General features: G+C 37.9%; 2 protein-coding genes across 7 annotated transcripts; one reads left to right on the forward strand and one right to left on the reverse strand.

The window, feature by feature from the left end:
• Window positions 1-573: 573 nt before the first annotated feature.
• Window positions 574-16,286, reverse strand: UPL1 (LOW protein: E3 ubiquitin ligase-like protein). 5 transcript variants are annotated; one of them, XM_021962395.2, is made up of 17 exons: window positions 15,913-16,286; window positions 14,757-14,852; window positions 14,468-14,674; window positions 6,689-14,144; window positions 6,216-6,580; window positions 5,807-6,124; window positions 5,431-5,632; window positions 5,054-5,343; window positions 4,333-4,619; window positions 2,996-4,130; window positions 2,744-2,890; window positions 2,457-2,537; window positions 1,997-2,222; window positions 1,771-1,910; window positions 1,514-1,620; window positions 1,228-1,399; window positions 574-1,020 (listed from the first exon to the last, which is right to left on the reverse strand). In XM_021962395.2, exons 1-16 carry the CDS (start codon window positions 15,943-15,945, stop codon window positions 1,297-1,299), a joined length of 11,193 nt encoding a protein of 3,730 aa, XP_021818087.2. In that variant the 5' UTR covers window positions 15,946-16,286; the 3' UTR covers window positions 574-1,020; window positions 1,228-1,296. The 5 variants fall into 5 exon arrangements, with proteins under 5 accessions (XP_021818087.2, XP_021818086.2, XP_021818085.2 ...); XM_021962394.2 differs by having other exon boundaries at window positions 6,216-6,613; XM_021962393.2 differs by having other exon boundaries at window positions 6,216-14,141.
• A 3,674-nt stretch (window positions 16,287-19,960) lies between these two features.
• On the forward strand, window positions 19,961-26,338 carry LOC110760117 (NOL1/NOP2/sun family protein / antitermination NusB domain-containing protein). Of its 2 annotated transcripts, XM_021962308.2 has the most exons (18): window positions 19,962-20,138; window positions 20,374-20,436; window positions 20,659-20,813; window positions 21,072-21,185; window positions 21,540-21,605; window positions 21,949-22,032; window positions 22,121-22,207; window positions 22,521-22,612; window positions 22,691-22,751; window positions 22,913-22,972; window positions 23,236-23,296; window positions 23,642-23,749; window positions 23,919-24,037; window positions 24,114-24,185; window positions 24,316-24,401; window positions 24,907-25,003; window positions 25,497-25,630; window positions 25,727-26,338. In XM_021962308.2, the coding sequence occupies exons 1-17, from the start codon at window positions 20,018-20,020 to the stop codon at window positions 25,626-25,628; spliced, it is 1,578 nt and encodes a 525-aa protein (XP_021818000.2). In that variant the 5' UTR covers window positions 19,962-20,017; the 3' UTR covers window positions 25,629-25,630; window positions 25,727-26,338. The 2 variants fall into 2 exon arrangements, 1 of the variants encoding a protein (XP_021818000.2); XR_015836279.1 differs by lacking the exons at window positions 25,497-25,630; window positions 25,727-26,338 and having other exon boundaries at window positions 19,961-20,138; window positions 24,323-24,401.
• Window positions 26,339-27,790: the final 1,452 nt, after the last annotated feature.

Below are 27,790 nucleotides of genomic sequence, written 5' to 3' on the forward strand. Positions count from 1 at the left end.
AAAATATAAAAAAAATTTTGTTTTTTTTAAAGAGTTAGGGGCCAAGAAAAGAAAATGTTGATTCTTTTGGTACCTCTCCACTTTCTCCAATAAGAAAATTTGAGGTTATTAATAAAGGGAGCTAATTTTCTCACCCTGCTTTTGTTCATTTACACTCCCTTTGTTGGAAATTGTATGTTCCAACTCCTCATCAATTTTAACGAACATTTCAACCTATTACAAAAACGCATTTGTTTTAGAAGCTAAAAATATGGAGATGCTCTTCATAATATGTAGAAAAAACAAATGTATTATTATAAGTATATAAAATGATCCTATATATGTACTCTTAAGTATATATTTGTATATTTGATTACCCGAAAACAAAAGCTCTGATTTTCTAGAATAATCAACCAAAACTTATAAAAACAATTAAGGTTAGAGGCTAATAATAGTAATTTCATTTGGATGGTGTCCGGGGTATATCCGTTCAACCTTGAACCATGATCATCGAGAATACACAAAAATCAGAAACATTTCAGGTGACTCAAATCAAAGCATCCAACCCAAGAAAGAAAGAAATATAAATAAAAATGAAGGGCAAAATTTGAATCACTTTCTCGCCTTTAATTTAAACCCAAAAGCATCCGTCTGGAATTACAATATACATATTCCCTAGGCTTATTACCAACATTCAGGTCAGAGAAAGTGAAACTGACTAATCTAAGGCAGTTTGGCCATAAACTCATAACATAGAAATAAATCTAATATAAACAACAAAAGAGATTTTCTATCCCCCATCATCTGTACGACTCCCCAATTTTCGGACATTGTAAGAATCCACAGAAAGAATTTCAAATTTTCAAGCCATTGTCACTGAGGAGCCAACATGAGTCAGCAAAAGTATAATGATCATCTGCTGTATATAGTTGATAAAAGCTTTGCTCTCCGGCCTCCAAAAAATAGATAATGCTTTCAGAGTTCTTCACAAAATCCATCAAAGTTGCTATAATTCCGGAAGCTTCGGTTCGGATCTTTCATCTGCACAAAGAAGAAGAAGAGTGAAATACTCAATAATAAGTCAGATGTGTGTACATGCAATACGGATGATTAGTTAGCAGTTCAACCATCACTACAGTTATAGAGAGACCAGAGGAAAATCACAAATTATCTTAACTTGAATAAACTAAAGGATAGAAAAGATTAACAAAGGAATTCGGAATAAATAAAAAAAGGAAAAGGACTGACATGTACATGGTAACTATAAGCGCAATGACTGGTGTGCTGGGGCAACAATATCAGCTGAGGTTCTTTCTGTTAACCAAAGCCAAATCCTTCACTAGCTTCATGAATAGCAAGCATCAACCGTTCATGAAGCTGTTCTTTGGAGGTGTACTCAGGAAGGTCTAGTTGATTAAAGCTGGAGATCACATAGGAATCCATTAGAAACATCAAGCTTGACAAGCATGTAAGGGGGCAGAAAAATATATTTCGTTCCCAGTAAGATGCGCACAAAAACCATGTTTATACTAACCATGTATGAGCAGAGGGCAGCCTGTCAGGAGCTCCATATGCCTTGTGAATCTGAAATCTCTGAGCACCAGAGATACCTTGCAAAGCCCTGAAACCCTCCAACGGAACCTGAAAAACCACAAATACATTAGCTCCACTAACATAAAATGTATCCATTCAGAAAAACTCACAATCCTGTTTTGGGGCTCATGCATCAACAGAAAACAGGAATACAAAAGCCCTTGCTGCTACCCAAAAAAAACAAAAACCTCTCATTACCTTTGATGTTCCAGTCACAAATTGCAGCAGTCTTGCCATGTCTTCCTTGTTGAAACCTCTAACCACCTCCCAAAACCATTCAACAACACTAGATGCTACCGTGTAGCCAGTATACTCAGTGTTGGCCTTCAAATCATCCACTGCAAGGCCAATGCACCATTCAGATACCTCAAGAGAAGCAAAAGAAGACTATCTATTAAATAAGCTCATATAAAAGGCAACTCACAATCAATCTCTGGAAGACCACTGATAAGTAGCTCAAGCTCCTTATCGTTAAAAATAGATATAAGCTCACTCGGGACCAAGTCATTGAACCCGTCCAGGAAAGAAGTAATTTGAGGACGGATAGCATTTGTCAAGATGTGTTCAGCTACGAGGTCAACATACTCGTGCTTAGTTTCTTCTGTAACCCTAATATTTCTTCCTCCCGGTTTGAGCTCATAATCAGTAACCTTTTCAAGAAGAGGATGAAAAACAAAAAAGGAAAACACAAACCAAACAACACAACAAAAAAGGAAAAAACATTAGTCAAACCCATGAACTCAAAAGTATAATGAAAGTTAAATAAGAATCAATTGACATTTAAGCAAGACTAAACAACTAAATAAAAAAACAAAGTGCTTTCAAAAATAAAGAAAAGAAATAATAAAACTCACATATCAATCAGAAGTTGACAATTCAAATACCTGGTTTTTCTCATAAAGGATATGTTTTTCTTCATCCGCATCCATGCTAAACGTCAGGTCAGGTATATCACTCACATCATTCTGGAGGGGAAAAAAAGCATAAAGAGAAACAAAAACTTAATAAAGTCCTAATCCATGCAGAAAAACCAGCAGCAAAGAGAATTTCTGAATGACTGACGCATACATTCAATCAGTTAACAAGATATAAACCTAAAACCAAACCCAGCCCCATCCAACTCTGAAAGATTTTATAAAAAAAATCAGATTGTGCTCAAAATCTCACTAACCTCCAGCATCCACTTCAAATTCTTGTAGTAATCAGGATCCACAGCCTCTATATCATGGTAAGTCACCTTTACATCAAGTATGTGCTTGTAGAAGGATCGAGTGAAATAAACATCCAAAAGTTGCCCATCAAAAAGTGCCTTTGCAACCTGAATAAAATCACACCAGAAAAAAATTAAAGAGAAATCTTACACAGACACCGAAAGATCATAAAACAAGTCTCAAAAACTCATCCAATGGTCCAGAAAAATTACCACACGGCCCACAAATTTAAAGTAAGAAAGATGTTCCGTCTGGTAGACAGAATTAGGGTTTGGCTGGAAAGTTGCATTGTTTCCTACAGTGGTGAAAAGCAATGCACCCTTGTCAAAGATAACCCGTGATAGTAATTGATACCACTCTCGTGTCAGACCGCCAGCATCAATACCCTCTTCCCCTTGGAATTGAACATTCAATCGTCCCTTCATGTCCTGATTAGGCCGCATGCGCAACTGATTGTAAGAGTCCTCCAAAACATAAGCCCGGCGAACACTTATTCTCAGTGGACCAGAGAGATGTTGCTCATGTTGTTGCCTAATTCTTGACCGGAAATATGCTCTCTTGTTGTCAAAATCAATTAGCCTTGGTGCCTCCAGCATCATAGTAAGGGATTTCTCCAACAAACCTGGATTCTGTCTGATAAAGGCATTCAAAAGCCGGCGATGCTTCTCAGCGAACCTTGTAAATGTGACAGCACCATCAAGTTTTCTCTGAGAATCCCCACAACTGTGGCACTGAGCAGTTGAAGGATCTGAGTTTCCAGCAGATTCTTTGACTTCTCTTGCAGTCACATTCGCATTATCTTGCTGCGTAACAGAGAGGTTTGCTTGTAGCTTTTCACACAAAACAAAAAATGCCTCCATAAAAGGCAGGAGTCTCTGGGTTCCAGGAGGGAGAGGAGACGAAGAAGAAGAACCCTGTACATGGTCCCCAATATTTATAGTAGACATGGTTGGACAGAAAGAGCTCTGACCCAGATGTGTTTCAGTCGCACTTATACAGTTGCTCAATTCTTGCCACAATGGCCCAAGTGCAACATTTAGCTTCCGCATGGTGGCACGCTCCTCCTGCTCCGCATCATTCTCCAGTCCTGAATTCTCACTAGCCCTAGGTGAAGTAAGTGAGCAAAGTGCTTGTAATACACGTAAGATTGCTGGCCCAGCCATAGACCCAGCACTCAAACCCAACATCTGTGTATTTCGGAGGGTGACAAGCTCCCCAACAGCTGATGCACTCAACCCTTGAGCTAGTTCTGAAAGCTCTGAGATAAAAAAATTTCGATGGGCAGCTGCAACTGAAGCCAACTTCTTCAGGACCTCACCAGCAAGCATATAAACTTTATCTGAAAGCCTAATCAAGTAAACAAACGAGATTAGATGCTCATTTACAACATACTTCACATAGCAGCACAAAGGAGAGCAGGCTGGTATAATATGCATGTAAAGGAAATGCACGTAACAAATTAAGGAGCAACTACTCAAATAAAGCACAACAGTCAAAAGCTAAACAATTGCGCACACATTGCAACTAAGAATTAGAGAACTAATAATACCCCTCACGACCAAGAAGGCTGCAAAGGTTGTGCAGATCAGATTCTGGCAGCTTCAAGAAAATATTATAAGTATCTGTACTCCTCTTTCCATCTGAAGTTGATGATTGACCACTAATAGGCTTATCCCCATGATCAGATTCTTGTTCCAAAGCAGGACCCTTTTGACCATCTCCTGAAGCTTCATTTATGGCTAGATTTTGAGAATTCCCATCTACCCTTTCAGATTGAGAACGACCCTCTAATTTTGAAGCTGAGGTATAAACAACAACCTGAAGCAGGCCCATGACCTGTAGCACAAAACAAACCATAAGATTGAACTGAATTTTAAAAATATTGGATAGATAGCAAGGTATGATTTTAAAATTAAATAATCAAATTATGACTCCAGGTTACACCAAGAAATATGGCAAGCAAGACGCAAGTCATCTACCATATGCCATCTTAATTATTTAGAAACTTTTAATAAGAGCAAAATAGTTAAGGAGCGGGTACGGGGTTTGGTCCATAATGGGTGATGAGTTAGACATTTTAAACAATTGAATTACACTCAAACACATTGAATCTTAAATTTAGATAATCTCTCAGGTACAGTTGAGGTAGAATGGAGGTGGACACCAAACAAGAGACTTAACCCTTATAATTGTATAGACAAAATTAACAAACAACATTCTGCTTGGGGTCATTCAAAAACTGGTTCATGATAAATTAAAAAAGGTTGTACCTGCTCAAGATGAGCAGTGCCATGTAAAAAATGAGGCCGGTTCAGGAGTTTTAGGAACAATATCAGGGGAACATTCACGTCCTGGGTGTTTCCAGAAATTTTTGATGAATATCCTCCCTCTCCCATTTTCTCCTTGCCTTTATCCTTCTTGGTTTCCATATGGATAGAACTTAATGGTTCAGGAACGCCTGAGAAGTCAAAGTAGAACAACATATTTGCCACAGCAGAATGATTTGTAGCCAAATATGTCAATATCTCAAGAATTCGACGCAACACCAAGGGAGGAAGACCTGTTCAAAATGAAAATAGAACATATAAATTCATAGTTCAAAAATAAAAAAATCATGTAGATAATTATTGCCGCATCAGATGATTACCATCCAACAACTGTGATCGACCATAAACAACATTTGAATTGCAACCGTAAAGCCTTTGGGAATTAATAGTTGCTAGTCCACTGACTGAGCCTTCAGCCTCAGGTCTGATCATATTGAGCAAAAGATGAACTAAGATTGCTCTTGTAACACTATGGGTGCACAAGTTTAACAAGAGCCTCTGCAAGAGTCCTTTACCAAGGGGCTAAACACACAAACCAAAACAAATCCACCATGTTAGCAGAATATAATTCAAATAAATGATTTTATGTGTGAATTCATGTCCGCACGTTACCAGTTTGGCAGCTAAGTACTTCCAAAAAAAAATCTAGCTAGCAAGTGTGATACTCCAATTCCCATAATTAGAATATGTATTTACCTGGGCTAGTCGTAGAAGCCTAATTAAGGCTTTCAAAGCATTAGCATCCAGAAGCGGCTCTCCTTCAATTTCCTTAACCTTCAAGCTGTCCGCAAGAGCAGAAACTGCCCTCCGACCAATTGTGACTCCAACACCCCTGTCGATTACTGTCTGCCGGTCAAAACCCAATCCATTTCTCCGATTATTTATCCTGTGGCTGCTTCCAAAAAGACTGCGAGCCTGATAATGACTCATTGCTCGATCTCTTAGCATTTGGGCTTCTGCAAGTAATGGAGAAGGCAATGCAGACAGAACAGCTTCTGAAGAAGTTAAAAGTACCTGGATAAACGGAAAATACAGGATTACTACATATTAAGACAAACAATCACCACAATCAAGGTCATGAAAAGATGCAGTTCCAGATGGAAACCTCTTCACGTAAATCAGCAGGAAAAGTAGCAATTATCGAAGCATTGTCCATGTCAACTGGTTGTCCCTCAGCCTGCTGTGTAACCCTTTGTGCTCTTTGTTGAGTCAAAACTTCTGCTTGGATATCTGGAGGAAGGGCAGCTAAAAACTCAGGATCAATGTCATCCACAGAAGGTGGTGCATAAGATGGAGGTTGAACAGGCTGAGCTTGCTGTGAAGCAAGAACTTCAGCCCTCAAATCTTCAGGCAGAGCCTCCAGGAAGGTCGGATCAATTGCATTAGCACCAGGAGCCTCATTATCCAAACTAACTGGTTCAGCCTGATTAGCTTCTGGAGCAACCAATGTGTTTTGACTTGATGGCTCATCTGTAACATTTTCAAAAGCAGGCATGGGATGGCCTGTTTGATTTACTTCATCAATGCAATTCATATCAACATCAACATTTGTTGGCACCGAAGAAGTATGAGAATCACCTGGATTAGGTGCTTCGAAGCCGAAACTTGCCGACACATTACCAACCTGGCCCTCTGTTCTTGAGGATCCATCACAACCCACGGCCTCCACCGTAACATCATGTACATTAGAAGGAACTTCAGAACCCCCTTCCAATTGCAAATCAGCACTGACTAACTCTGGAACTGACCCGAGTTGCTCACCAGCAGCACCATTCCCATCACCAGTGTCCATGCTATCATTTGGTGTACTGTTCAGTGAAGGTGGCTGAATTGACATTGGTTCAGGTACCTCGGAACCAACAGATTCTGGATTGACTTGTTCTTGGCAGGGAACACTCTCAGAACTTGAGATAATTTGATGTGTTGTTTCACCACCTCTGTCTTGACGTTGATCTTCATTTTGTTGATGGCTGCTGTCATCATTCTCTGCTGCTACTTGACTATCATTTAAAGGAGGGTGATCTGGCTGTTTCTCCTGCACTCCGGAGTTCTGGGACTGTCGTTCAGCAGGGATATCAGCAGGAGCAATACTTCGTAATTCAGATATAAACTGTCCCTCCACTGCCTGTGCAATAGCAGCTGCTTGAGGACCTGCTTGAGGCTGGCCATCATCAGTCCATCGACCATCACCTGGTGCTCTTCGTCCTGATAACTGCAATGAGTCCATACCTACAGAATAATCAGTCAAAGGTGGGGGTGCTGCACCACCCAAACGGTCACCAAAAAGATTGCTTGGTACATGATCATATGGAAGAACAGGAGCATCAAACATGTAGAAATGAGCTACATCAAAGCTCCCTGATGACAGGGCTTCTAAATCCCGGGATGAATTTCCACCTGCTGACCACATTGAGACCAAATCCCCAGACTGGGAAGGTCTTAAAAGCAGAGGATGTTGAAAGCCATTTGCTTCTGTAACAGTTCGCTCAAAGGAAGACCTACTCGTCTGACGGCGGCGATCAAAACCTAACGGCCTTCGTAGACCAAACAGGTCATCCACGTTAACCCCTTCAAAAGGTTCAGCAGCAACATCAATGAGACCACTTGCAGCTCCAGGCTGTCCAAGTACCTGCAGATGATCAAGCCCATCAAGGGCTTCCCTCCATCTCACCTCTATGACACGATTCTCATGAAAATCGTCATCGTCTTCATCAATCATCTCATCATTGTAATCATCTCCCAAGCCAGTATCATCATGGTCTTCCACATCAGTATCAGCAAGAGACATCATACCACCACCATCTTCTGCTATATCCTCATCCTCATCCTCTCCCTCATCATCATCCTCATCATCCTCACCATCATCACCCATGTCATCATCTTCATCACCCATATCATCATCTGCCCTATTCTCAACACGGAAAGTCATCTCAATTTGATCAGTGTTGTGTAATACATTACCATCCATCTCTTCACGCATAAAATCCATCCCAAGCTCCATAGGTGGATTGGAAGCTAGTGGTCCTTCAACATCTATTCTCATGTCCTGTTCCACCAACTGGTTTGGATTTGAATCAGGATTACCCTCACTTTGAGAAGCTCCTTGACCCACTTGTTCGGTCTGTACGGCATCTGTCGCATCCTGCTCATTGCTTATATTCAGATTATGCCCCACAGTATTACCCCCTGATGCGGCATTTACCTGATCATCAGATCTTCCATTCAACCCTGTGGATTTTTTCTTGTTCGTCTCATCAGATTTAAAATATTGCTCACTAGCATTAGCAGCCCTTGTTAGACTTTCTAAAGCCTTGAGTATCAAATTCACAGTTTTGGGAGCATCAGGATGGTCCAAATCAATCACACGAAGGATACCAGTCAGACACTGAATCATTCCCCCATCTATCATGCTTTTCGCTATGTCTGGTGAAAACCCGGAACCAGGTAAGTTGCTGGATGATGAGTTTTTTGACAAAATAGAATACACCAAATCAACAAAAGCATAAACCCTTTTATCCGGCAATAAGATGCTCTTAGTGGAACTAGAATCCAAGTTAGAAAATGAGGATAAAGCTTTAACAAGTTCATTAATTACTCGTCTGCGCCCTTCACTGGAACGACCACACAGAACTACCAGAAACCAAGAAGCTTTTTCAGACAACTTGTCTCTCCATTCATCAGGTCCAGCAGATTTATCTATGGTGAGCGGAAGCAACCGATGAATTACGTGGTGAAGTATACCACCAAGTCCAGGACCATCCAGTTGATTAGATCCCCGCAAATGAGTCATTTCCAAATCCCGTTTAAGTATAACCCCAACGGCATGTACATACATCAGAAGAATATCACTCAGTAACTTGAGAACAAAGGTTACCTTGGCCAACCCTGCAGATCTTTCAGATTCAGACTCCAACTTCCTTGTCTCATCAACCTTTGATTTACCCTTTACCTTTGTGGCAGGCTCATCAACCTCCATAGCAGATAGGTTATTCACACAGTCCTCCTGGCTCTTTGGGAAATGGTATTTCAAGACTATTTCAAGAAGCTGATCTATCACTTGAGTGAGATTGGCAGGGATCTTTTTGTGATTTTTTGAGCATTTACCTGATCCATCATGTAGCTTATTTTCAGGAATCCGTACACATTCGTTGGAAGATAATCCAGCCTCAACAGCTGATACTTTAGATTTTTCCTTTTCCTTCTCTTTTTCCTTCAGTAACACAACGAAGGTCCTACCTCCTGACGTCTCCAACTGACAAACTGCAGCAGCAGCTTTCATAAAAACCACAGGATCTCTTGAGATCACAGGTGCCATTGATGTCAAAAATGTCCTTGAAGAAGTACGCCCACCATGCCTGTTGCCACTCAGGGCTTGACGAATCTCCAATTCCATTGCTGTTTGAAGTGTTTGCGGATCTTCAAGGAGATGGCGAACTATAGCAGATGCAACAGTGTCATATCCAGGGAAAAAACAACTTCTTGGAAGGCCAAAAAGAGCTGCCAAGCCTCCATTTTCAAGGAACTGTAAAGATAGAGAATGAGTTTTCGTCAAGCGAGCACATAACTGTAAAACGGCCTGCATGATCATAGCCGGGACATGCTGCTTTATCAAGTCACAAGCAACTGCTAGCACCTCATGACATTCTTCCATAGTCAAATAACCAGTAGACTTCCCCAATATTTTCTCAAATGCCGTGGCAGAATCTTTTTCATGGGTATCTGTAGCCTGTTTTTTCTCTGTATCTGATGCAGGGATTGACAAGGACGCATGCTCTCCAGATTCAGGCAGAGACCCTGTCTGAGTATCTTCAACGTTTTCAGAAATTTTGGGCCTTGATTGCAACATATTATCCAAGATAAGCAGTAGAGCACTGATACATTTTGGGACAATAAGCTCATTGCCCGACTCATCCTTGACCTTAAAGTTCATCAAGATATCTATTGCAGCAGACACAATACCATGTTGTGCAGCAGTTTCCCTTGTGCTTCCATCCTCAGAAAGAAGCAATGCTATAACATGTGATACCATACTCAATGCACTGGTATCCTTAGAAAAATCTAATGGACAGTTCTTTAGCTGCTGAATTAGATAAGATACAACTCTTGGTCGGTCTTCACCTTTGTTCCGATTGCCAAGTGTCACAAGCAAATCTGTCAATGGGAATGCCATGGTATCACTACTCTGAAACAACTTAACCGACGCCGCAAGGATATCGTCAACAGGGGGAGCTTTCACACAACCCTCTTCTGCCAGCACATCCACAGACTTGTCAACACTATCAGCTTTAGATGCGTCTGATGAATTTCCTAGTGAAAGAGCAAGTGCCCGAGCCAGTTCATCATCCTCCTGCACAGGATCCTCGGGATGACTAAAGAGCCACTCCATGGCCATTTCAACGCTATTTGTTTCCACCCGCCTAAGCGCATCCTCTGCTCTGGCCCTTGAAAAACCCATCTCAACAATGGTAGTAATAGTACTTTCATCAAGTGGTGGTGGCATGAATCGTTGGTTTGTACTTCCGGAAATGCCACTGCGATTCTGCTTCACGTCTCCAACACCAGAATATACATGCATAACAAGCGAGACAATAGAAGCAATGAAACCTGGACTACAATTTGGAAACATGGGGTGGTTCCAGACAGGAAGTATCACATCAAGAACTTGAGATTGAAGCATACGAACAAAAACTTCAGGGTCCCTTGGCACAGGAAAAAGCCCAATTGACAGACCAACTGCAACTGGCTGAACAAGCAACTGCGCCTGGGATGCAGAGGTTGTCGACAAGAGTAAAGAAGAATTAACAAAATACTCGAGCACACGGCAATAGCTCTGTAAAGTATCAAGCAGCCATGGACTGTGGGACAGTTTACTTCCTTCAGCTGTCTTTTCATGATCAATACCTGATGTTGGCACACAGTATGGTAGGGTCCATAACAACTGACTAGTAGCTTCAAATGTCGTAAGCAGCTCCTTAAAGGTACCATGGACATAGAAATTATTCACTGTTGTGGTATAACAAGTACGCCGCCTGCTGTCAAATGTAAGTGACACCATATCATCCACAACTTTTCCCAGATATCGACACTTGACTGAAAGTGAACTATCAAGACCAGCTGATGTAGAATGCCCAGAGAAACTAAGAGACTCAAGAAACACTTTAGCTAGGGCAGTTCCAAGAGTCTTTGAAGCCAAAGTCAATGACCCTGAGTCAACTCTACGCCGATTTGGTGATGTGAACCCCTTGACAAGAGCCGTGAAGAAGGAGCGTAGCGTGGAAGCCAGCTTGTTGAGAATTTCCATCACAAGAACATCAGGACTTTTCTTTTTTAAATCCTGGGAAGTAGATGTCTCCGATACTGTTGATGAAGATTCAGAATCAACATTTAAAGCCTCCAAATGACGGCCTGTCCTTCCACCCCTTATGCGTGTAAACCCATGTCGACTACGACGGTGCAAACCTTCACCAGAACGAACAACTGAAAGAAACTCGCGTTCTCCGCCCCACAAGGGCTGATTCCTAATAGAAACTGGATTCATATATCTCACCATTGGAATATTTGCATCATCATCACTCTCTCTTCCAGACGCATTAGACGGAGCTGCCTCAGCACTCTCTGGTTCTTGTTCAGCACTGATCTTCTCATCTGACTTGACATCGTTACACAGAGATATCTGCCAAATGATTTCTCTGTATGCACTCCCAAGATCTTTCAATACATCAGCATCTGCTGCACCCAGTTCAGACACCACTGTAGTCGTCCCTTTCAACAGAACATTAGACAGAGACAGAATACCTTCAAGACTGGAAAGATGTTTCAAAACTTTAGTTTGCTTTGCAGATTCCACCACAGCAAGTTGAGTCCCTCCAACTGAAACTAAGAGTTCATTTGTTGATTTCAGATGCTCTCTCAAGAATGAACACACTGCCCGAGCCAAAGAAGCAGAATGTTGTGGTGAGAAGTTCTTAAATGCAACAGAAATACTCTGGCCAACTGAAACAGAAAGAGGCATTAAAGGCAAGGTAAATAACTGCAGGACAGCTTCAACTCCTTTCTTCTCCACAAATATACGGCATGTGTCACCATTCTGAAGTATTGTTTCAAGAAGACGTGCAGCATTGCTGACACAATCAGGAAGGAATAATTCAACATTCCCTGTTAAAGAATCAGAGGATGGTTCGGCAGTCTGCTCTGAACTATCCATTTTGGATGATTCCCCTCCATCAGACAGGACCAAGTTCCTCTCTTCACCATCAGTTTCCATTGGAACAGGAGTAGAAGAGGACAAAGGATCAGTTGAGATGTACGAAGCATCAACCCCATGTCCAATTTTTGAAATTGCATTTAAGATCTCAATCAGCATATCCACTCCAGGCCCACGCAATGAGGAAGCATGGCGCATTAATTCATCCAATCCACTAGATAAGGAGCTGGGTGTATCACTGGTAAGGGCACGCAGATAGGTTCTTGAAGTAAATATCTTCACAAAGCACCTCATAGCATTTCGCTCTTTCACAGCCTCAAGCCCATTATTAGTATTTATGCAAAGGGCATCTAGACACTGTGGTATGCATGTAATGGCTTCAGCAGAGCAAAGAACACCATCCATTATAGCATCCAAGAAAGCAGAAGGAAGGCCTGCTGCATCTAAGACCGGAAAACAGGTAGGATCTTTGTGAATTAAATCACTCATGACAGTGGCTGCAAGTGAAAACACCCCACCACCAAAATCTTTTGCCCTTTTAAATATTATGCATAAGCATTGTGGCAATAGACTCTCCTCTGAGCCATAAACACGGGCAGTATTCCCTGGGGCATAAGTTCCAAGGGATATAGCACGCAGTAAAGCTTTCATCAGCAAACGTCGGTGATAGGAAACTAGTGGTTCTGAATACAAAGGCTGCATGTTGTCTAGCTCTGTGGAAGTCCCTGCAACTAATTGAGCACTCCTCCCAATGATCTCAGAATCTTCATCTTGTTGCTTTGAGCCATTTTCTACATGAGACACTTCCACATGAAGGCGAGAGATGGTATCATCTAAACCACCCAAATCCCGAAACAATGCAGCAGCTGGATTACTGTAATCCATAAAAGCTTCTAAAATATGCACAGATGTGCTGACCAGATGAAGGTGCTGTGGGTTTGTATCTTTAAGCAAAGGCAGAAGGGTGGGGATAAAACCAGCTTCACGCATGGCTGAACAACCTGATGATGATGAAACCAAAACTGTGACAAGAGATAATAGAGCCTCAGCAAAAACAACAGACCACTTTGATGTATCACTGATGACAGAATCAATGGCCTTCTGCATGAGACTGGATAGGATTCCACGTTGCCCACCCGATGTGACAGCAGTCAAAACAGTAGGCTGTCGGGACCGATCTTGACATAGAGCAACCAATGAAAGAAGACATAGAATTCGAATTTTCTCAAGAACCACATCTTCAAAGCTCAACAACGACACTAATTCATTGACAAACTCAGGTTCAGTGTTGAAGAAAGAAACAAGGTCGTCAGCATCACTATTTGCTTGAACGAGAACTATGAAGGCATATAAGCGAATGCATGCATACTGCTGGCGGGTAGCTAAAGAACCAAAAGCCCTTGCAAACCGCAATCTTGTCAATAAAGAAAATCTTAAACTAGAGGGTACATTGTACTCGGCAATTAATTTACTCAAAAGCTCAAGATCTGCCTCTGGATGAGTGTTGATGTTAGGTAAATGAATGATTTGTAAACCTTGGGTGGCAGGGATGTCATCTGTTGAATCATTCGATGCATAGAACTCAAAATGAAGGGTGCAACCTAACTCATAAGCAATAGAGCCACAACCATTCTGTATTGCACAAGCAATTAATCCAAGACCCTCTTCTTTTCCCCCCCAACCTTGTGCAAGAGCGAATAACTTTGAATTTAGTGCAGCATCTCTAATGGAATACTTTCCAACTGTTTTCTTTAAAAAAGCAGCTAAAGTCTGCAGGCAAGCCTCAACCACATCCGCATCAGTGCAAGCAAGCAGAGATGAAAGATGCTGCTGCAATAACATATGGAAACAAAGATGACATAAAACTAATGAATGGGCAAAAGAAGAAAGAAATTAAAACTAATTGAATTGGCTAAAGAAAAGATGAAGGAATAACGCAATGAAATGCACGATGATCAATCATTGCAACTCAACTCAATAAGCCTTCACCTCAAATATAAAAGGTGGGCAGATGTTTGTCTTTAGTAACCCCAGAAAGCAATAATGGTATAATAATATGTATAAGTTATAAAAATTCTAAAGCAGACTAACTAATCCTAAACAACTGAAAATTACTCAACAATAACTGAGAAGGTGAGTGGTGAAATTTTTACCTCGTAAGAACTATAGAAGTGCTTATTTGTGCAGTTCTCCAAAATTATCCTTATGACACGGAGAACTTGAAGAACAGCTTCTCTTGGAAAAGGAGGATCAGAGTCTAGAAAATTATCCTCGACCTGCAAATCCTTCCTGGATTTTATGTGCTTCTCAAAAAATGAATCGAAATGGTTGAAAAGATCAACCCAATGATGGAAATCTCCCTGCACCCAAAATAAAAGCACATAAGTCAAACTGCATATAAATAACCGTATCAATGTAACAGGTAAAGGTTATAAAAACCACCTTATCAAACTCCCAGACAAAACCTTTTAGAGGTCCCTCTATATTCTCAAGTGGAACAGCAGTGACACTATTGATGAAGGATCTAATTTTTGGAGGCTGAGAAAAAACATGGCCAAACAAAAAGTAATAATAATTGTCAGTACTTGCAGAATCGCCAAATTCCTGTATATGAAATTAGTACCCAACCAGCATATACACATAAAATACCAGAAATGGATGAATCATTTGTAAACAATAAGTTCTCCAAAGATAATGAGGAAGGGACATACAATGTAGTGCAAACAGTGAGAAATGCACATACAACATAGTGCAAACAGTGAGAAAGGCACATACAAGGTAGTGCAAACAAGACTGTATCCTAGAGATACTTTGTTTTACCGCACCTTAGCCCCTCTTACTTTGGTAACAGTGTCCAATTCTAAGTACAGAAAATAAACAACATTGAACCTAGTGTCAGAAATTGAGGCAGTGGAAAAAGTTTCCCAAAGGGCACAAGTTATGGTGTTAATGGTGCCACACTGTGTAGTGCCTCTAAAGAAACGATTGGGATGACTGGATCAACCTTAATGACCCTCAGCATGAAATGGTTAAGTTCACTCCTATTGCCCCCAACAAATGATAAGCGTAACAAAGTTGAATCCCTGAAAATCTTCAGAGCACCATATTCAATTAGATGCTTATAGTGAAAGTTATGATCATTCACACACTCACCATTTCTATCTAACTCTTTCAGGTAAGCACAGTGACTCAACTCCCTAAGTAAAATTTTATCGTGCGTAACATAAATGTACTGAATATTTTACATTCTTGTACTCCAAATTGTATAAACAATTTAATAAGAGAAAGAAAAAAATTCCTATCTTTTTAAGTTGTATCCATACCTATTTAAAAACCAAAGAAAACATAGCAAATTGATGCCCAAAACCAGCCAAATAAGCAATTGCATAAGAGAGTTCCACTCACTAAGATAGCATCATAACTTAAACAACTAAGAGAAATAAATCAAAATAAATGGGAAAAAAAACATAACACAAAACCATCGACTTATCAAAATTAAAATATAGAGAAAAACATTACTTTATTCATGTACATATATAACATGTGCAAGTATGTAGAAAACAATGAAAATCGGTTCCATTGATAGAAATATACTGACCACTTCAACCGCCCTCCTCCTCTTTAACTTCATATTGGAACTGAAAGCATTGCACGAATCAAAACCTCTTTGAAATAAAAGCCGATCAATCCCCAAAAATCCAAGAATTGATCGACGAGCAGAGACTGAATTGGGGAAACGAAAATTCTGAGGCAACTATTAAGTGTATAGGAAATTGAACTGAGTAAGGTTCGGTTCAGGCAATTTCACGATGATCGGATCGTCAAACTTGATTTTTCTAGAGTAATCAGATGAAATTTCAGCTTTTCTGCGATCAAGATTAGGGTTTTGATGAGATCGCACAGAGAGAGAAAAAGAAGCAGAGAATTGGAGAAGAAATAAATAACTGAGAAGAAGCAGAGAGTGTCGTATATATATGAGGGAAGAGAAAATTACAGGAAAATGGGAAAATAAAAGAGACACAGAGAGAGATAATGGGAGGAGATAAATAAATAAAAAAACAAAATAAACTTTTTTTTTCTGTTGGATAAAATATATAATTAAGTTGTAACCAAAAAGAAAAAATATAATTTAATACTTTTTTGTTGGAATATCCTATAATTAAATACTTAAGTTTCTAAATATTAACCGGCGAAATGAATTAAGCTATATAATATAAATTTACACAGTGCATGAACACTAGTAGAAGTCCAGAAAAGTTTGTATCCTAAATTGCTCCTTCAAACCAAGTGTCCCTTAAATTCAAGCCCAAAAAAAAAATTGTTGGTTAAATGGAGAATGGCCTCTAGCTTCAAAAAGATTGATTCTTTGTAAGGTTTTATACATGTGTTAGAGTTTATGATGTAATATAAATATTCATCTGTGTATTCACGATAATAGTTTGAATCTCGTTGTTACGTCTATACATTAAATAATTTTTTATGTGTAAACAAAAGTTTTTACACTTATTATCATCCAATGATCAAACAAGTAAAACTACCAATGTGTACTTTTTATTTATTTATAACTTTGCCATATTTTTCAAATTAGTGAATACAAAGTTAATATAAAAACAACTTTGCCACTAGTGTACAATCATTTATACTATAAAGTACACAATGAATAATACTATATGGCATGGAAACATTATTAGTGAAGCTTTATGCCATATGAACTGCACAAAATTTTGAATCTAGCTATGGTGGCAATTCACTAAAACCCATAATTACAACAAGAGTTCAATTATTAATATATGAGCATTGACAACGAGATCTGGCTTAGTAAAAAAAAAACACTGACATGCATACATGTAGTCTCAGATTCGAAACCGTCTTATGAATCTTGCAAGCAACAATTGATTTATTTATTGTAACTGGCTTCGTAGAGTGGCCTAAAAATATAGATGTTGCTGCCAATAAAGTTTGCATTGTCAAATTGAAAGCACCGTGTGCATGTTTTGTTTTGGCCTTTTTGTGACTTTCTTAATTGTGAAGTAAAGAGTGTGGACAGTTGACAAACTTTTTTCCAAGACCAATAAATCAAAAACCCAATTAAGACTTTAATAGTGGTGACATTTGGAGGGCATGAGATTATTTTAATTTATTTTTTATAATAATTATGTGTTTTCAGCTTGACAATATAAAATATCTGAAATGTTGTTTTTTTTTGTTTTTGTTTGGAGTTTGGAAGAATCTTGAAATCCCACTATCTATGCCTAGTTGTGAATTAGATGTGCCTAACTTAACCAAAAAGAAATCATACCTATCAATTAAAAATGCATAACTTTATAAACCAAACCACAAGTTTCTTGATACTTTGAGGAAACATATTCCTAAAACATCTTTTCCTCTTCATCACCAAAATGAAAAAAGTGAAAAGGAAAAAAGGAGTAGGCAATTAAAGTCGGTTATTCCTTTCGTGGGGTCCAATTCAATTAGCCTCAAAAACCTTCAACTTGGATAGTCTCTTCTTGTACTTTTACGCTTCTACCCCTAATCTTATAAAACAGGCCCAAACATGATTCCTGCACAAGTAACGTAGCCCAATAAAAACCGAGGCCCAATTTCGTAAAAATAAAGTATTCCTCATAATTTATTTATTATTTTTTTAATTGATAAAAGAAAGGGAGCTTTCATTTTAAAACACTATATAGTTTAAATAGGAATACAATTTCACCTAATTAGCATAAAGCCAAAGGCCAAAGACCAAAAAAATTAATTTCAACACAGATTCACCCAAAAACTGCAAAAAAAATACAATGTAGATATCAATGATGTAAACAAAAACGAAAAAATGCACACAAAAAAACTGCAAACAAAAACAAAAACTAATTTAGTAGAAACAAAAATTGCCCCGCAAAACCATGATGAAAGAAACGGAAACTACAATGAAAGAATGTGAGAGGATTTTATTCATATTTTTCCCGTTCTGTATTTTACTAACCATGAAAGAATATGAAAGGCTAAGATTATTTCTTACTTGTTGTAATAAAAATGCAAGATGGTGATTTTGCAATCTCTTTGCGTAACAATTTCAAACAAAGATTTATAGGTACAGTCGAAAGTGAGGTGGTAGTATTCGACCCTTTTTTTATTATAAAAAACAGTATAGCCACATGGCTATACTGTTTTTGACACACTAATTCATATTTTTCCCGTTCCATATTTTACTAACTATGAAAGAATGTGAGAGGCTAAGATTATTTCTTACTTGTAATAAAAATGCAAGATGGTGATTTTGCAATCTCTTTGCCAACCAGAACAACAATTCCAAACAAAGATTTATGGGTATAGTAGTAAGCGATGTGGTAGTATTCTTCATGTAAAGTGTTGTTTGAAATGTGAAGCAATTACCAATAATACTCCAACTCAGCATGCAATTCTCTATAACAAATAATGTATGCAGTAACATAATTTAGTACCTCTTGAGAGAACGAGATAGACCAAAGGAAAAAATTCCTAAAAAATAAAGAAGAAGAAAAAATTGAACTCTCAAATTGACTTAATGTGAAATTTCTCTCTCTTCAATATTTGCTTTGGAGATGTCGAAACTAGTAAATTAATATCTGTAAAGTATAAACTAATGCAATTAGAAGGGTCATTTTCTTTTAATTGTTTTTTAATAAATAGTATAGCCGTGCGGCTATACCACGGTTTTGCTATAAAATATAGTATAGCCGGTCGGCTATACTCGTTTGACACGTGGCGAATCGGGCGCTAGAAGCAGGCAGGTTTTTTTTAAAAATAAATAGTATAGCCGCCCGGCTATACCCGGGGTTTTTTATTTATAAAAATAGTATAGCTACTCGGCTATACTACGGTTTTTTACAAAAAATTGTATAGCCGGTCGGCTATACTATTTTTGACACGTGGCGAAGCAGCATCGGCGCAGGCGGGTCCTTTTTCCCTTTTTAACAGTATAGCCGCGCGGCTATACTCGGATTTTTTTAACGGTTTTGTATAGCCGGTCTGCTATACTACCTTTTTATTATTAAAAATAGTATAGCCGGCCGGCTATACACGGGATTTTTTTTAAAAAAAGATTATAGCCGCTGGGCTTTACTGGGGTCTTTTTTTTTATAGGCACAACTATACCCCAAGTTACACTTTGGTCACTCAACTCAAATATTAGTTGCAGAGGTCACTCAATTAGGTGTTTTGTTGCACCGTTAGTCCTACTGTCAAGTATGTTACTTTTCTGTTTAAAATGATGATGTGGCAAGCATCTCTTAGATTATTGATGGGCAAATGTGACTTTTTAGTTAAAATTATTTGTAGCAATGATCTCTCAACTATATTCGGAGTTACATTTTGGTCACTCAATTAGGTGTTGTGTTGCACCATTAGTCCCTACCGTTAGACTTGACGGTAGGACTAACGGTGCAACAAAACACCTAATTGAGTGACCTCTGCAACTAATATTTGAGTTGAGGGACCAAAGTGTAACTTGGGGTATAGTTGAGGGACCATTGCTGTGAATAATCCTTTTTTTATAAATTGTATAGCCGAGCGGCTATACCCTTTACATAGATAATGTGATATTTTTTTTGTTAATTGTTTTTCCCCATTTTTTATTTATTTATTTCAACAAATTAAGTTTTATCCAATTGCCTTACCGTTACAAGAGGGGGAAGGAGAGGGAGTTCAGAGACATAGCACACAACACCATGGCACACGTGCTCTCTCTCCGTGTGCTTCTCTCTGCGGAGACCAACAGAAGTTCTTTTTCTTCTAAGTCCCTGGAGTTGGATAAGAGAACAAAGACATCCATTTCTGCTCCTAGGAAAGGTGAAATTTTCTGTTCATTTCCGTAGAAAATGCTGAGAAAAGAAGAAAAGTATGGATTATGATTTGAGACTCTTGGTAGAAGACAGAGCCTACATTTGCTAGCTTAGTGTGGCGTTCAAAAGTTCTCGTCTTTATTGTTAACTTAGTGGAAACTAGTTTGGGAGTGTGAATTGGTTCCAAATTGATGCTACAGTGAGTTCTTGATGCTGTCACTAAAAAGTGTGTTACTTTATAGGTAATTTGAATCCCTCACACAAAACCCAGAAGGTGAATTTGGAGATTTCTCCTCACAGAGCTGGTAATTTTGCACCTCTATGTGTATGTGTGTGTGTGTGTGTGTGTGTGTGTGTGTCAATGTTTAATGAGTTTTGGATTATGAGGTTTCCTTTATATGCATTTTTTGCTGATTTGCTTAGTGGTTGGTTTAACCGTGCTTATATTTGTACACAAGAGGATGACATGCCCTGATTTTTTTTTAATGTTAATTTCTTAATGCGGATTTGTTTTTGCTTTTGCTCAGTTTCTGCAGTGAGATTGATGAGAATAGAGATGGGAGGTGCTTTTGCTGATCTTCTCAATGAGAAAGGCAAGGGTTCTGGTGCAAATGAGATGGGATATGTAGGAAGAACTCTTGGGTTTCGCACACGGGATTTAGAGGATCGTGATCTTAGATTGGTTATCTCTCCCTTCCTATTATCTAATTTGTGCACTTTATGTTTGTTTATTAGAATATCACTAGTAAAAGATTTCACTTCAGTATTTGGAACAGGTATAGCTGTGAGTGTGTGTAAGCCAAATATAGCCTAGGTGAAAGTGGGATATGGTTAATATATTAATTTCTTGAAGTTATCATTATGATGGGATTGAAGCCATACTTGAATATTTCTCTTTTTTCTTTTCTTTTGCCATTTTTTTTAAAATTCAACTGTATAGGTCACTGATATTGTTGGAGGTACAATCCGCTGGAAGAGATATCTTGATCATTTGATTAGTTCACTGTGTCATGATGCAAACACATTTACCAGGATGGAACCACTTCTTTTGCAGGTATTTCACACTCACATATTTATTACATGCACTTTCAAGTTTCAACTGTTTAGGTGTCTGGTGAGTGATATACAAATTACAACAATATGACCCATTCTTTTATGCAAGTAGCTAGAATCTTTTGCACTTGTCTCACTGTGTTGGAAGGAGTTCCATGGAATGTCTTTAATTTATGTAGATGTTTTTCTGTAGTTTAATGAGATGGACCTATTTTTTAATTGCATCGGTGGTGAGAACTCCAGTTATAGGATATGCAATTAATTATCTAGTTACTTTTAGAAATGTTGGCGATTGTGACTTTACTTTCCTGGTGACCAAGTAGCTAATTTTGGTGTTATCTGCCTGTGTATTTAGATTCTCCGGATTGGTTTCTATGAGATTATTAAGCTGGAAATGCCACCATATGCTGTTGTAGATGAGGTAATTTTATTTTCTCTTTTCAAATTCTCCTATTTTTCCTCAATCTATTTCGGCTGCTGGAGAGTTTTCCAGAAGCCTCAATTGTCATCTTGATCTTACCATTCTGATAAGGGAGAAATTCTGATTTTGGCTCAAAGATGAGATAGTATTCACCATGAATGGGGTTCAAATAGTTTGGTTGCTCCAAATTTTTGTCAAGTTGGGTTTGACATGTAGTCAATATTGGCTCTAGTGCTACTTGAGTCTTTTCCCCAGTTTATGTAACAAGTTCTAAATGTTCTCTTTAACATTGTATGTAATTGCATTAGTTTTCTAAATCCATAGTTGTTGTAAAAAACTGCAGAATGTGAGGCTTGCAAAAGTTGCCCTTAGACATGGTGCTGGCAACATGGTCAATGCAATTCTCCGGAAGCTTGTTCTTCATATGGTGAGGCATTATTTTAGTTTTATGGTATAATATAATCATGTAATTACATTGACATATTTATTTAATGTCTTCAAATTTGGGTTTTCAGGAAAATAGCTCTCTTCCTCTACCCAAATTGGAGGGTGATGATCGCACACAAGCACGTGCTCTTGCCACTCTGCACTCTCATCCAGTTGTAAGTTTATAATTGTAATGTTGTTCATACTTCTTTTGAATACTGGTAAAGGATAATCAGGTTCATGGGACCACCGTGGAGCTAGAAAATAGAAAGTAATCACCTACTGGTTTGAGGGATTATTGTCAATGATAGATATATTACCACAACAATTCACTCCAAAGCATTCAAAGCTGAAAATAATTGCAGATCTCCATGAAACTTAACATTTAATTCTACCTCTGGTGGAATCAAAACTTGAGTATCAAATAGCTGGCCTTGATAGTTTTTTTCATCTTCGCCCTTCCTTATTTTCAATACTTTCATTTTCCAGTGGATGGTAAGGCGGTGGACAAAGCATCTTGGACAAGAAGAAGCAATTAGATTAATGATGTGGAATAACAGCGATCCTAGTTTCAGCTTAAGGTTTCTAGTTTCTTTCCTTTCTATTTTCCTTCTAGGAACATGAATATCATGATTACCGTTTTCTGGTGCTAATGACAGGGCAAACAGTGGGAAAGGTGTTTCAAGAGCTGACCTTGTGACGAAGCTTGATGTGTTAAAGGTTCTTGATTATCCTTTTCAGTTTCTAGTTTGGTGATGTTGAAGGTTCTTTAAAATGGACCACCCCTCCTTTCTCTCTCTCTCTCAACACACAGAATATATTATATTGGCCAAGCCTCTATCCCCAGATATGCTTTCTAATTTTCTTTTCTTGAACTTCAGGTTCCGCACGAGCTCTCTTTTTATTTGAATGATTTTGTCCGTATGAAAACAGGGTTGCAGGTATGAGTTAAATTTGCAGTTCGTTTCAGTGGGTAAATTTTTTCTGTACGGAGTACCATCCTATTCTGCTATATTTTCTACAGACAATACTTTGAGATGTTATTTTGTATTTTCTTGTTTTGAAGAATAAGTTAAAGTGCAAGCATTTGTACAACTAGCTACTTTTGTTTTATTTTATTTACAATTCTAAAGTTTCTATGGGAAGCTCTGTACTTTTTGGAGAGCTACTAAAGGTCATAAGTACCTAAATTTTGCTGATTCAGATGGTCATACAAGCTGGGCTATTGAAAGAAGGTTTATGCTCAGTTCAGGATGAGAGTGCAGGTCAGTTTCCTCTTGATTTTAGTTAAAGCAAGATACTTGAGTAATTGGTAGATTGGTTTAACAATCAAATTGTTTTTGTTTTACACATTTTCAGTTTTTTCCTTGTTTTATTATATTGTTTTTGTTTTCCAAGCATGTGCCACTTGCCTATCAAATGATTTCTTGAAAGAATAACATTTGTCCATGCTTTCATGCATGCATAGGAAAATTTATGCGTTCTGCTTGAGCTGTATTCTACTTTTTTGGAACTGTCTGAATACAGAAATCCAATATATTTTCCAATTCAATGTTGTTGGACCTTTATATTGGTATCTCCTCAAATTATATAGTGCAATCTTGTTGCAGGTCTGGTAGTTTCTGTTGTAGATCCTCAACCGGGTGAAAGCATTGTTGATTGTTGTGCTGCTCCTGGAGGAAAGACTCTTTACATGGCATCCCTTTTGAGTGGCCAAGGTATCCATCATCTGTATTATAACATTTTGTGTAAGAAAGTATAGAAGTCTTATTCTTGTATTGATAAATTTAATCTTGAAATGATGACGATGTTAGACCATCTGATTTTCTTTTCCTATTGATGTTGAGAACCTATAACTAATGGGAGAGGTTTACCATTGGACTTCAGGTATGGTACATGCAGTTGACATAAATGAAGGCCGGTTGAGAATCCTCAAAGAGACGGCTAAGTTGCACCAAGTAGATGGTGTCATCACCACTATCCATGCAGATATCCGTACTTTTTCTGTAAGTCATCAAACCTTGTACAGAGTTGTTTTTTGGGGCATGAAATTTCTTATATGTTCCTTATCTTTTTCTCCAGGACAATAATACTATGAAGTGTGATAGAGTTCTGTTGGATGCTCCATGCTCTGGATTGGGTGTTCTCTCCAAGGTGATTGTATAAGAATCACATGTACTTTTGTTTTTGTTCCAATTATATATATATATATATATATATATATATATATATATATATATATATAATATTTATTTGATGCCATTTTTCCTTCTGAATTTTGAAGAGAGCAGACTTGCGTTGGAACAGGAAATTAGAGGATATGGAGCAGCTTAAGAATTTGCAGGATGAGCTCCTTGATGCAGCTTCCCTGTAATACCAAATCCTCTCTCTCTCTCTCTCAACTCACATCTTATTCAACATCATGAAGCTTCTTTTCTAGTTGAAAAATTCTAAAACTCCAGAATTTATGTTAGTTGTCTCCCCCACCCAAAAAAGAAAAAAGAGAAGAAAAAATAGATATGAAAAAGAACCTAATGCACTTGAGGTTCAACAATTCCCAGTTTTGCACTTCAACTGCGATGCTTTTACTCATAATAGATTTGAAACATGTTCATAAAATCTGAATAATATTTTGATCGATTCAAGGTCTAAAATCTTCAAGTCGTGAACTCCTTTTACCCTGATCAATGAAGTGATCTGTCATAAATAATGGAGATGAAAATCGTGAATAGTCGTAACGAACTACAACCACCACCTCCCCTTTTCTTGGATTTTGGCAGTCGTGGTTTATGCATAAGAAAATAAGTTTCTTGTCACTTGTATTTTTCCTTTTTAATTTTACCTCAAGTATTAAAGGTTTAATGTGCATTTACAGATTGGTCAAGCCTGGTGGAGTTTTAGTATACAGTACCTGCTCTATAGATCCAGAAGAGAATGAAGAGAGGATAGCTGCATTTCTTCTCAGGCATCCAGTAAGGGCTACAACCTGATTTTTCTTTTAGCGCTTTACTCCTTATTATTATTATTATTATTATTATTATTTTCAGCTTATGCTCTTTTGAGGGTGAGGAACTGTTTCATAGTTTTTTCTTATCAAAAAGACGGGACTGTTTCATGTTTTTGAGTTCCAAGCAGAAATTGTTGAACTTACCTGCATATTCTCTTTGGAGCTTGGCTATACAAAAGCCAATGCTTACAAGTTACCTAGTACAAAATGAATGTTCTGTTAAAATGTTTAGTGTCATGTTCATTAAACAAAAAAATTGGCTTCCCCAAGTCCAGCAGGTCTTTTCGACTAGCTTTCCTAAATACTAGATTGAAAAAAATGGAAAATTTTGCACAGTTGGTGATAGTGCTCTATGAAATAGAACACTATGTACATCCGTGTGTGGTACTGCACAGTTGTAAATGTATTCTTGTGCATCTTTGTTTTCTTTATTTACAATATTATTTCTGGGTTTTCAGGATTTTTGCATAGATCCTATTGGCAGATATGTACCACCTGATTTTGTAACCGAGCATGGTTTCTATTTCTCCAATCCTGTAAAGCATTTCCTTGACGGGGCATTTGCTGCTCGTTTAAGCCGAGCTATATAACTGTAAGTAAAGCAAACCTTTCAACTTTAATTGGTTAGTGCATCTGGAAGTCCACTTCAATGAAAAATTATGTCACTAACCACATAAAACTTCTGCAGGTTTATTTGAGACAATTTCCTTTGAACAAGAAACCCTGAGAACTTAATTTGTGTTCTTCATTTTCCTGAGCTGGGGTCAGGTTCTGGAAATATGTTCAAACAAGTTTTACATATCTTTGGGGCAAGTTGCAACCGGGGGAGTAAAATACTGTTGCCGGGGAAAAGAACTGAATCAGCCACTATAAGATCTGTGGGCACAGCAAAGGTCATTTGCATGGAGGATAACCTTCATATATGCTAGGGGGCTGGGTTTCACTGATTCTGAATTTGGGTGATGACATATGAGAACTGCAGCTGCTAGAGAGCTCAACCAAATGATGAGATGAGGATTCAAATATTGGCTGTGCAGGAGGCAGTGTGGAAAAGTGTGTGCATATGGATGAGTTAGCAGCAAAATCATCACAGAAAACATTTGAAGGATTGGTTAATTCAATATTTGAGAAGTAACATTCACTCTCTCTTGTTCTTCTTGGCTTTTGGGCTATTTTAATGTACTTTAGCTTACGACCAATATGCACGATCAAGTTGTTGAAAGGCTTACTGGCTTAGGCAAATTGGATTTTAAATAAAATTATAAAGGCAACAGTGATGAGGTGACTACGTTTTACTTCATGGATACTGATTAATTACAACTTTTAATTGTTTTAATAAATAGGGTTTAGTATAACATACTTAAAACGTATAGCCGTGCGGCTATATTACGATTTTTTATTATTGGGGTTTATATATATATATATATACAGTTATTCTCTTATCCGGATGTCCGCACATTATTATCGTGCGGATCCTATTGTAAACAGGCAGGAAAACAGAGAGGGGTAGTACAAAATACACTGCGTCCGCACGATAATAACGTCCGGATGTCCGCATAAGAGAATTTCTGTATATATATATATATATATATATATATATATATATATATATATAACGGGTACAGCCGAGTGGCTATACGACGGTTTTTTATTATTAAAAAAGTATAGCCGACCGGCTATACTTGTTTGACACGTGGGCGCCGAGTTGCTACGTGCTAAACGAGTTTTTATTTTATTTTTTAAATAAATAGTAGAGCCGCGCGGCTATACTCGGGATTTTGTTTTTTAAAAAAAGGAGTCTAGCCGCGGCTTTACCGCGGTCGTGTTTTAAATTTTTTTTCTAAACTAGTATAGTCGACCGGCTATACGCTTTACATAGATAGTATGATCTTTTTTTGTTAATTGTTTTTCCCCGATTTTTGTTTATCGTTAAGATCAGTTTATAGCATTATCCATTACTATTAGCCCATTATACGAGTCTTCATTGTCCCCTTTTGAGTTTTTATTTTTCCAGAGCTATTATCCGCATAAAGAATTTAGCATTTTCACATGTAATACTCATATTGTACACGTACATACGTATTTGTCATGTTTAATACACTTGTTTTTTTACAAATATACACATCATTTTAGCATATTATTGAATAAAAATAATATATATTAAAATTTTTAAATATATTATATTAAAATATTATATTTTGGCCGAACTTATCACTTGTAATTTGAAAAAATATTACCGACTAAAACACGTACGTATTTTATTCATATTTTTCCCGTTCCGTATTTTACTAACAATGAAAGAATGTGAGAGGCTAAGATTATTTCTTGTTGTAACGAAAATGCAAGATGGTCATTTGGCAATCTCTTTGCCAACCAAAACAACAATTTCAAACAAAGATTTGTGGGTATAGTAGTAATCGAGGTTGTAGTATTATTCTTCATGTAAAGTGTTTGAAATGTGAAGCAATTACCAAGAATACTCTAACTCAACATGCAATTCTCTACAACAAATAATGTGTGCAGTAATAGAATTTAGTAGCTCTCGAGAGAACGAGGTAGACTAAAGGCAAACATTCCCAAAAAAAAAAACAAAAAAAAAAATTTGAACTCTCAAATTGATTTACTGTGAAATTTCTCTCTCTTCAATATTTACTTTGGAGATGTCGAACATAGCAAATTAATATCTATAAAGTATAAACAAATGCAACTAGAAGGGTCCTTTTTGTTTTTATTTTTTTCATAAATGGTATAG

The sequence above is a fragment of the Prunus avium genome, chromosome 6 (genome assembly GCF_965620075.1).
Source record: "Prunus avium chromosome 6, drPruAviu1.hap1.1, whole genome shotgun sequence".
Taxonomy (NCBI): Eukaryota; Viridiplantae; Streptophyta; class Magnoliopsida; order Rosales; family Rosaceae; genus Prunus; species Prunus avium.